At 42.8% G+C, this 11,302-nt stretch overlaps 2 protein-coding genes across 2 annotated transcripts; both read left to right on the top strand.

The window, feature by feature from the left end:
• The first annotated feature begins 1,336 nt into the window (after positions 1 to 1,336).
• Positions 1,337 to 4,112, top strand: LOC119350013. Its single transcript, XM_037618063.1, has 6 exons — positions 1,337 to 1,757; positions 2,933 to 3,011; positions 3,137 to 3,182; positions 3,400 to 3,461; positions 3,543 to 3,640; positions 3,834 to 4,112. Exons 1-6 carry the CDS (start codon positions 1,344 to 1,346, stop codon positions 4,110 to 4,112), a joined length of 978 nt encoding a protein of 325 aa, XP_037473960.1. The 5' UTR covers positions 1,337 to 1,343.
• A 106-nt stretch (positions 4,113 to 4,218) lies between these two features.
• Positions 4,219 to 5,096, top strand: LOC119299843 (cysteine-rich receptor-like protein kinase 27). Its single transcript, XM_037576989.1, has 3 exons — positions 4,219 to 4,438; positions 4,601 to 4,727; positions 4,824 to 5,096. Exons 1-3 carry the CDS (start codon positions 4,341 to 4,343, stop codon positions 5,064 to 5,066), a joined length of 468 nt encoding a protein of 155 aa, XP_037432886.1. The 5' UTR covers positions 4,219 to 4,340; the 3' UTR covers positions 5,067 to 5,096.
• Positions 5,097 to 11,302: the final 6,206 nt, after the last annotated feature.

Below are 11,302 nucleotides of genomic sequence, written 5' to 3'. Positions count from 1 at the left end.
TGCACGGATTACATTTTTAGCATTTTTATTTCGAAAGATGTGATTGTTTGTTCGTATGCCTGAGTATTGATGTCTTTATGTTAAATTATAGACTATTGCTTCAAATCATTTGGATATTAATGTTCATACCATAAAAGAAAGATTACATGATGAATATTTTAGGTAGAATTCCACATAAAAATGTTGTTTTTATCATTTACATACTCAATAACGAGTAGGAATTAAGCTTGGGATGCTTGATACGTCTCCAACGTATCTATAATTTTTTTGTTTTCCTGAAAATCAATTTGAAACGAAATCCAAACGTTACGAAACTTTTTGACGATTTTTTCTCTAGACAAGAGAGGCCCTAGAAGTTTCGGGAGGAGACCAAAAGGCAAATGAGGAGACAACAAGGCAATAGGGCGCGCCCACGGGGTAGGCGCCCCCTGATGCCTTGTGGGCCTCTCATGGCTCCATCTGACATAATTCCACTTCCATCAATTCTTTAAAATCATGAAACTAACAGAAAGCCACCCAAAATACTTTTCTCGCCGTCGCAAGTTTCTTTTTTTCCGCGGTCTCATTTGAAGGCATTTTCCGGTACTCTGCCGTAGGGAGATCTATCACGAAGGGCTTCTTCATCAACCTTGCTGCCCTTCCGATGATATGTGATAATTGTCAAAATCTAAAAGTGGCAAAAATGAAATGTCAAAATCTAGAGTGGCATAAAAAAATTGGCAAAATCTAGAGTGAAAAAACAAAATTTCCCCGCGTAGATCTTGATCGGCTCCATTGGCAAACAAAACAAGGAAAATCCATCCCCACTTTATTTATCGCTGGCCGGTCGTCGCCGCACCCGGACCTAGATGCGCTCCCTTATTATGTTGGTGATGGACACAAGATGCGCTACCCTATGAAAATAAAAAATGGTAATATTAAAAAAAAGGAAAACAATTGGAAAGACTGACACCCCGCTTTTAAAATATAGACTAGCACGGTTTCAAACTGGGTGAGCCAGGCTGTCATTTATTCGATCTCAGCAAAAATAGAAGACTTGGTTAGAAGACTTGAGCAGTAGCAGGTCCATATTCATGTAGCACAAAGTACACAGACTTGCTGCCATTAAGGATTCGCTTGGTCGCTCTGGAGAGGAGGCAAGAACGAAGCAAGGGAGGAGAAGCCAGGAAGAAGCTAGAAGCAGGTTGGTTTGTTTGTTTTGCTTAATTTGCTTGTTATGTGAAATCTAGAAGACCAGAAAGGATTTTTCTCTATCTAGTCCATCATCCATCAGTTTAAGAGTTATTTGATGCGTATTCGTACTTCATCCCATCTCTAGATTGTACTCATCTTGGGCCAGCTGGATGGATCTAGTGGGCAGCGTCACCCAGATCGTCAATATTGCGCTCCAGATACATGAGCTGGTGGAGACGGTTCGCCAGAACAAGGAGGACTGCAAGAAGATCGCAATGCGTGTGAAAAGGCTTCGGGCTATCGTGGAACGCCTTAACAGCACAGATGTCTCCAGCGAGAAAATTATGATCGACGCGCTCAATGACCTCGAAGAGACGTTCCTTCAGGCCCTCAAGCTTGTCAAGGCCTGCCAGACCAGGAACAAAGTTTGGCTCTTCCTCAGGGCCGGGAACGTCTCCAAACAGCTGCGTGAGGTCAAGGACGAGATGATGGACCATATGCACATTGCTAACTTCGGCAACTGCGCCCAGCAAACTGTCATTATCACTGAAGCATTTATTAGAGATCCGGCATCAAACCCAAAGGTACCAACGGTTTCCTCTTTTAGAAGAAGGAATTACTTTCATACTAAGCAAATGTTATTTTGCCGAGTGCCCTCCCTGTGTAATTTCAATAGCTGTATTGCGACAAATGCGGCTTACAAAAACTTTTTCTTTTTCTTTCTCAAGTATCGTGACAACTTTTAGATTGTCATAGTAATTTGGGAATATCTACTGAGAGACGTGATTCGTGTCGAGCATAGGTTCGGCTGAACCATGGTTCCATACAACATTTTCGAATATCTACCCCTCAAGAAGGATTTGATATGTTCATGAAGCATAGACATATTATATGGGTGTGTGGGATTCTACACACACACGTGTGCGCCCACACACACGCACACACGCGCACACACACACACGCGCGCGCGCGCACGCGCACACACACACACACACACACACACACACACACACACACACACACACTAGTGATTGGTGATAAGCTGTTGGACATCCACCAACGGACCGGGAGAACTAATTCTCCGGATAGGAGATCTTATAACTCTTAACTCATAGTGTAAGGCGTATTTTGAGTGTCTAAATTTGATCTTTGACCATAAAATTCTCTTGCAACATATATTGCCAATGGTTGCAAAATTACAATCACAATAAAGTGCACTCAAATAGGAATCCATTGTTTTCTATTCAATTTGACATGAACCATGCACACACTTGGTCTCTACACAACTGTGCTGCACACAACCAACACTAACAAACACGCACACAAAGGATCACGTGCGCAAAAGGAAAAGTAATAGACCAAAAACATGCCTTGGTGGAGTAAAAGCAAACAAAAGGGAGTAAAAAAGGCAATGATGATCCTTGCAGAGCAACTGCGACCTAACAAAGTTGATGCAAGTATGCATAACCGAACATGGACACCACCAAATCGGTGCACACACCTGACACATTGCCCAGCCGCCAAGAGTCGTATGTGGAGACACAACATCCATCGAATAGGGGGAGGAAATATAGGTACTATGATGAGTGATTCATGCTTAACTTGCTCGCATATGGAGCGCTGGTTATTGGCTAAATCTAGGAAACAATTGGTTTCAATGATCGTAGCTTTTAGTGTAGGAGTTGATCAAATTCAGTTTGCAGATAACCCATGTATTTCATTCATCACTTGACACCACTGTTTCCTTTGGTGGATATAGAAGCTTCTCAAAGTGCTGTCGATGCAAGGGGAGGAAGAAATCCATGTGGTTGGTAGCCGTTTGGTATGCCAGGGCACAGGTAATCGCGTCGCTGAGGTATTGCATAAACTAATTAGTTGGTCTTGACAAAAGCTACAGTTTTTTGGGATGAACCAAAGTTTCAGTTTTTGCATCATGACGGGATAATTTACTTATCTATTTCAGTGAGAGGTGGAGGACGAACATACCAGTTACCCAACGATGTTACTAGGTCAGATTGGGGAAATGCATTCTTACCGTCGAGAATTAATTGGATATATGTCATTGACAACTCCTCAAAACCTGATCATAAAAACCATTAGAAAAAACCAGTACTGTTCTGTTTGTTTAGTCATCCAGATACCATTAAGTCACATGGTAATACAAAAACGCCATTTTCTTGTTTCTGTTATCCTCAATATAAAAGAGCACTCACATTACCATGGCAGATCTGAAATTCTCGCCGAAAAAGAAAGTATTCCAGCAGGAAGCTTGGAGGATACTGTATCACGTAAGATCATACCTCCTATAACTACGTTTTTAGAAAATTAATAACATTCTCTACATACATTTATGTGTTGTTTCACTGCAGACTTCAGAAATTTCAGTTCGTCTGTACTGAAGGCGCTTACAAAAAACTTTTCAAATCAACACGTGATTGGCAAAGGTGGTTCTGCTATCGTTTACAAGGTACTCTTGACCCATGTAGGCTTGGTTTGTCATGATATCCTTTTTCTTGCACATATTGTACGATATTCACATAACACAACTAATAGTTAATGTTAAGGCTAGCTAGGTCAAATCAAATTCAGACATATACCAGAGATAGCTAATTTAGCTAACTAAATGGTGGGTATGTACTATATGTGTGCCCACTTTTCAGGGTGTATTACCCAATGGAGAAGAGGTTGCCATCAAGAAATTCTGTGTGGATGCTTCACAAGATGAACATGTAGTGCGTTATGCTGAAGTTTTCTCGGTGTTACGTGAGCATGAGAATGTAGTTAAATTTCTGGGATATTGCCACGAAACAAAGATTCAAATGGTTCCAGTCGAAGGAAGATGTGTGGCTGCTGAAAGGCGTCATATGTTGGTGGTGGAAGAGTACATGCCCAACGGAAGCTTGTCCGACATTATCGATGGCATGCTTTTTTCCAATTAAATTTATACTCAAGTAGTATATATTGGTGACAGTTAATTTACCTTCGGACAAAAAATTTCTAACTTAATTTCGTTGTTTGGTTGCACTTTTGCAGGGTCGTCACGGCCGCTGGACTGGACCTCCGTATTTCGAATCATTCGAGGGATTGCACAAGGCGTCGCTCACATCCACACCAAAGGCGCTGTCCACTTGGATCTTAAACCAGCCAACATCCTCTTGGATTCCGTCATGAACCCGAAGATCTGTGACTTTGAGAGGTCTAAAATACTGAATCAAAAGGATGAAGATGTCGCTGAGAGAGTGACGCAAGAGCTGGCGGGAACACTGTAAGGGCTGCATTCATACGTTCTTTTTTCCAAAAGTAGGGTAGCACCTCTGGCCTCTACATGGGTTGATGCACGAACCCATAAAAGTACATTCATACCTAGCCAGTATTTCTTGTTTCCTTTTCTATTGCTATTTTCCTAAGATTTTTATTTCAAATTCAGGGGCTATTTACCTCCGGAATATATTGCAGATGGTATTTTTTCATTTAAACATGATGTGTTCAGCTTCGGCATTCTCCTCCTCCATACCATTAGCAAGTCGGGACTTCTGCAAGATTCAACTGATTGGGTGAGATTTTGTACATATTATTGACGCTGCCATGCGTTTTTGGCCGACTAGCTGATAACTAACTAAACTGGTAGTTTGTGATGCAATTTCTCTCAGATTAGGCATGCACTTGAAGGACAAGTCGATGTGGAGAGCTTAATAGGTACTTCATCACGTGACAAGTCCAAGCTAAAGGAGATAAAAAGTTGCATGGACATCGGACTGCAGTGCGCCGCGAAGGAGCGGACAGACAGACCCACCATGTGGGAGGTTATTGACATGCTAGACGGCAAGGAACAACCCCGGAAGACCCCAATGAGGAATAAGGCTTCTTCGTTCAAGAAGAAAGGCAGGGCATGATCACTTAGATATGTAACGTCTTTGCGTTGGCACATTATTTGTCTTAGGCTCGCAAAAAATAAGGGAATTATTGTTTCAGGATGGTACACCGATTAAACACATCAACGGTTGTGATTACCCCATACGATTTTTGACAGTAGGTTGTCTGCATTAAGATCTTTGATACGGACACTTGCCATTCAAAGCAAGACGTAAAAATGATAGAAAAAAGGGGCAAGTTCGCTCGAGGAATTGAACTCATCAATTCAACCTCCAGACTACACAATCGACCACTCCACCACGCTGCCACTCGATGTTTAAAATAGCACAAAGTATATAAGAACACACTAGGCCGACCTCTCGAATAATAAAGCTTGTAAAAACATGGGCGGCCAGCTAGAAAGTACAAGTTTTTTATGGTTAGATAAAGGAAAATAGCCTTTATGAGTTCAACTTTCCATAAGTATATAGATTATTAATTGTAGGCTTGCTGCCATTTGTGGAGATATTTTCTAAAATGCCAAAACGCCTCATTCACTTGAGGTATGTGTGGAAACACATTTGTTGTTTCTAGGCGTTCCATCAAAATGCCTAAAAAAATATTATGGTTACTAAAAAGAACACCTGAAAATACTTTTTATGCATAGACAACAACTTGATCCAGTTGGACGTTTTTCTCTAACAAGATAGGGCCATCTTAGATTTTCACACAGGGACCTCAATTTTGATGGACCTGCCCTGGAACACACGAACACCCCAGCTCCAAGGAGGAAAAACGTTCATCGATTTGAAAAAAATTCATGAATTTGACCAAAAGTTCACAAAATACAAAAACAAGTTCATCGATTTAAAAAAAACACAAATTTTATACTTTATTCATAGGAGGCCGCCAGACTGGGCCGATACACTGTCGTGCGCGGAAACGGGGAAAAATAAAATAATAATTTTAAGTACCTCTTTAAATTATGATTTTAAATATATTCTCTTCAAACATGACATGGATGCTTACCATGGGCATGCTGTTGGAAATATGCCCTAGAGGCAATAGTAAATTAGTTATTATTATATTTCCTTGCTCATGATAATCGTTTATTATCCATGCTATAATTGTATTGATAGGAAACTCAGATACATGTGTGGGTACATAGACAACACCATGTCCCTAGTAAGCCTCTAGTTGACTAGCTCGTTGATCAATAGATGGTTACGGTTTCCTGACCATGGACATTGGATGTCATTGATAACGGGATCACATCATTAGGAGAATGATGTGATGGACAAGACCCAATCCTAAGCCTAGCATAGAGATCGTGTAGTTCGTATGCTAAAACTTTTCTAATGTCAAGTATCTTTTCCTTAGACCATGAGATTGTGCAACTCCCGGATACCGCAGGAATGCTTTGGATGTACCAAACGTCACAACGTAACTGGGTGGCTATAAAGGTGCACTACAGGTATCTCCGAAAGTGTCTGTTGGGTTGGCACGAATCGAGACTGGGATTTGTCACTCCGTGTAAACGGAGAGGTATCTCTGGGCCCACTCGGTAGGACATCATCATAATGTGCACAATGTGACCAAGGGGTTGATCACGGGATGATGTGTTACGGTACGAGTAAAGAGACTTGCCGGTAACGAGATTGAACAAGGTATCGGTATACCGACGATCGAATCTCGGGCAAGTACAATACCGCTAGACAAAGGGAATTGTATACGGGATCGATTGAGTCCTTGACATCGTGGTTCATCCGATGAGATCATCGTGGAACATGTGGGAGCCAACATGGGTATCCAGATCCCGCTGTTGGTTATTGACCGGAGAACGTCTCGGTCATGTCTGCATGGTTCCCGAACCCGTAGGGTCTACACACTTAAGGTTCGGTGACGCTAGGGTTGTATGAATATGAGTATGCAGCATACTGAATGTTGTTCGGAGTCCCGGATGAGATCCCGGACATCACGAGGAGTTTCGGAATGGTCCGGAGGTAAAGAATTATATATAGGAAGTGGTATTTCGGCCATCGGGAAAGTTTCGGGGTCACCCGGTATTGTACCGGGACCACCGGAAGGGTCCCGGGGGTCCACCGGGTGGGGCCACCCATCCCGGGGGGCCCCATGGGCTGAAGTGGGAGGGGAACCAGCCCATAGTGGGCTGGTGCGTCCCCCTAGGCCCACCCCCTGCACCTAGGGTTGAAACCCTAGGGTGGGGGGGGGGGGGCGCACCACATGCCTTGGGGGGCACTCCACCCCCCTGGCCGCCGCCCCCTTGGGAGATTGGATCTCCTAGGGCCGGCGCCCCCCTGGGGGCCTATATAAAGGAGGGCAAGGGGAGGGCAGCCACACCCTATGCATTGGCGCCTCCCTCCCCCTGCTACACCTCGTCCTCCTCCCGCAGCAGCTTGGCGAAGCCCTGCCGGAGTTCTGCTGCATCCACCACCACGCCGTCGTGCTGCTGGATCATCATCAACCTCTCCTTCCCCCTTGCTGGATCAAGAAGGAGGATACATCTCCCGTCCCGTACGTGTGTTGAACGCGAGGTGCTGTCCGTTCAGCACTTGGTCATCGGTGATCTGAATCACGGCGAGTACGACTCCATCATCACCATCCCCTTGAACGCTTCCGCTCGCGATCTATAAAGTGGTATGTAGATGCAATCTCTCTCCCATGACTCGTTTCTTAGATGAACTCATAGATGGATCTTGGTGAAACCGTAGGAAAAAATTTAATTTTCTGCTACGTTACCCAACAGTGGCATCATGAGCCAGGTTTATGCGTAGTTCTCTATTGCACGAGTAGAACACAATTTTGTTGTGGGCGTAGATCTTGTCCACTTGCTTGCCGCTACTAGTCTTATCTTGCTTCAGCAGTATTGTGGGATGAAGCGGCCCGGACCAACCTTACACGTACGCTTACGTGAGACCGGTTCCACCGACTGACATGCACTAGTTGCATAAGGTGGCTGGCGGGTGTCTGTCTCTCCCACTTTAGTTGGAGCGGATTCGATGAAAAGGGTCCTTATGAAGGGTAAATAGAAGTTGACAAAATCACGTTGTGGTTATTCGTAGGTAAGAAAATGTTCTTGCTAGAACCCAATCGCAGCCACGTAAAAGATGCAACAACAATTAGAGGACGTCTAACTTGGTTTTGCAGCAATTGTCATGTGATGTGATATGGCCAGAAGTTGTGATGAATGATGAATGATATATTGTGATGTATGAGATCATGTTCTTGTAATAGGAATCACGACTTGCATGTCGATGAGTATGACAACCGGCAGGTGCCATAGGAGTTGTCTTCATTTTTTGTATGACCTGCGTGTCATTGAAGAACGCCATGTAAATTACTTTACTTTATTGCTAAACGCGTTAGCCATAGAAGTAGAATTAGTCGTTGGTGTGACAACTTCATGAAGACACGATGATGGAGATCATGATGATGGAGATCATGGTGTCATGCCGGTGACAAGATGATCATGGAGCCCCGAAGATGGAGATCAATGGAGCTATATGATGTTGGCCATATCATGTCACAACTATATAATTGCATGTGATGTTTATTATGTTTATGCATCTTGTTTACTTAGAACGACGGTAGTAAATAAGATGATCCCTTACAACAATTTCAAGAAGTGTTCTCCCCTAACTGTGCACCGTTGCTAAAGTTCGTCGCTTCTAAGCACCACGTGATGATCGGGTGTGATGGATTCTTACGTTCACATACAACGGGTGTAAGACAGATTTACACACGCAAAACACTTAGGGTTAACTTGACGAGCCTAGCATGTACAGACATGGCCTCGGAACACAGAGACCGAAAGGTCGAGCATGAGTCATATAGTAGATACGATCAACATGAAGATGTTCACCGATGATGACTAGTCCGTCTCACGTGATGATCGGACACGGCCTAGTTGACTCGGATCATGTAATCACTTAGATGACTAGAGGGATGTCTATCTGAGTGGGAGTTCATTAGATGAACTTAATTATCCTGAACATAGTCAAAAGATCTTTGCAAATTATGTCGTATGCTCGCGCTTTAGTTCCACTGTTTAGATATGTTCCTAGAGAAAATATAGTTGAAAGTTGACAGTAGCATTTATGCGGACAGTAGAAAGCTTATGTCCTTAATGCACCGCTCAGTGTGCTGAACCCCAAACATCGTTTGTGGATGTTGCGAACATCGGACATACACGTTTTGATAACTACGTGATAGTTCAGTTAAACGGTTTAGAGTTGAGGCACCAAAGACGTTTTCGAAATGTCGCGGAACATATGAGATGTTTCGAGGGCTGAAATTGGGATTTCAGGCTCGTGCCCACGTCAAGAGGTATGAGACCTCCGACGATTTTCTTAGCCTGCAAACTAAGGGAGAAAAGCTCAATCGTTGAGCTTGTGCTCAGATTGTCTGAGTGCAACAATCACTTGAATCGAGTGGGAGTTGATCTTCCAGATGAGATAGTGATGTTTCTCCAAAGTCATTGCCACCAAGCTGCTAGAGCTTCGTGATGAACTATAACATATCAGGGATAGATATGATGATCCTTGAGGTATTCACGATGTTTGACACCGCGAAAGTAGAAATCAAGAAGGAGCATCAATTGTTGATGGTTGGTGAAACCACTAGTTTCAAGAAGGGCAAGGGCAAGAAGGGATACTTCATGAAACATCAAATCAGCTGCTGCTCCAGTGAAGAAACCCAAGGTTGAACCTAAACCTGAGACTAAGTGTTTCTGTAATAAGGGGAACAGCCACTGGAGCAGGATTACCCTAGATACTTGGTAGATAAGAAGGCTGGCAAGGTCGATAGAAGTATATTGGATATACATTATGTTGATGTGTACTTTACTAGTACTCCTAGTAGCACCAGGGTATTAGATACCGGTTCGGTTGCTAAGTGTTAGTAACTCGAAATAAAAGCTACGGAATAAACGGAGACTAGCTAAAGGTGAGCTGACGATATGTGTTGGAAGTTTTTCCAAGCTTGATGTGATCAAGCATCGCACGCTCCCTCTACCAACGAGATTGGTGTTAAACCTAAATAATTGTTATTTGATGTTTGCGTTGAGCATAGACATGATTGGATTATGTCTATTGCAATACGGTTATTCATTTAAGGAGAATAATAGTTACTCTATTTATGTGAATAATACCTTCAGTGGTCTTGCACCTAATGGAATGGTTTATTGAATCTCGATCGTAGTGATACACATTTTCATGCCAAAAGATATAAGATAGTAATGATAGTACCACTTACTGGTGGCACTGCCATGTAAGTCATATTGGTTTAAAACGCATGAAGAAGCTCCATGTTGATGGATCTTTGAACTCACTCATTTTTGAAAAGTTTGAGACATGCGAACCATGTCTATTGGTGTATACGCATGAAGAAACTCCATGCAGATGGATCGTTTGGACTCACTTGATTTTGAATCACTTGAGATATGCAAATCATACCACATAGGCAAGATGACTGAAAAGCCTCGGTTTCAGTAAAGTGGAACAAGATAGCAACTTGTTGGAAGCAACACATTTTGATGTGTGTGCAGTCCAATGAGTGCTGAGGCATGCAGTGAATATTGTTATGTTCTTACTTCACAGATGATTCGAGTAGATGTTGATTATATTTACTTGATGAAACACAAGTCTGAATTATTGAATGGTTCAAGTAATTTCAGAGTGAAGTTTAAGATCTTCGTGACAAGAGGATAGAATGTCTATGATATGATCATAGAGATGAATATCTGAGTTACGAGTTTTGGCACACAATTAAGACATTGTGGAAATTGTTTCACAATTAATACCGCCTGGAACACCATAGTGTGATGGTGTGTCTGAACATCATAGTTGCACCCTATTGGGTATGGTGGGTACCATGATGTCTCTTATCGAATTACCACTATCGTTCATGGGTTAGGCATTAGAGACACCCGCACTCACTTTAATAGGGTACCACGTAATTCCGTTGAGATGACACCGTGAGAACTATGGTTTAGAGAAACCTATGCTGTCATTTCTTAAAGGTTTGGGGCTGCGACGCTTATGTGAAAAAGTTTCAGGTTGATAAACTCGAACCCAAAGCGGATAAAATGCATCTTCATAGGACACCCAAAACAGTTGGGTATACCTCCTAATTCAGATCCGAAAGCAATATGGATTGTTTCTTGAATCGGGTCCTTTCTCGAGGAAAGGTTTCTCTCGAAAGAGTTGAGTGGGAGGATGGTGGAGACTTGATATGGTTATTGAACCATCACTTCAAC

This window comes from Triticum dicoccoides, chromosome 1B, assembly GCF_002162155.2.
Source record: "Triticum dicoccoides isolate Atlit2015 ecotype Zavitan chromosome 1B, WEW_v2.0, whole genome shotgun sequence".
Lineage (NCBI taxonomy): Eukaryota > Viridiplantae > Streptophyta > Magnoliopsida > Poales > Poaceae > Triticum > Triticum dicoccoides.
This window is presented reverse-complemented; position numbering and strand designations above follow the sequence as displayed.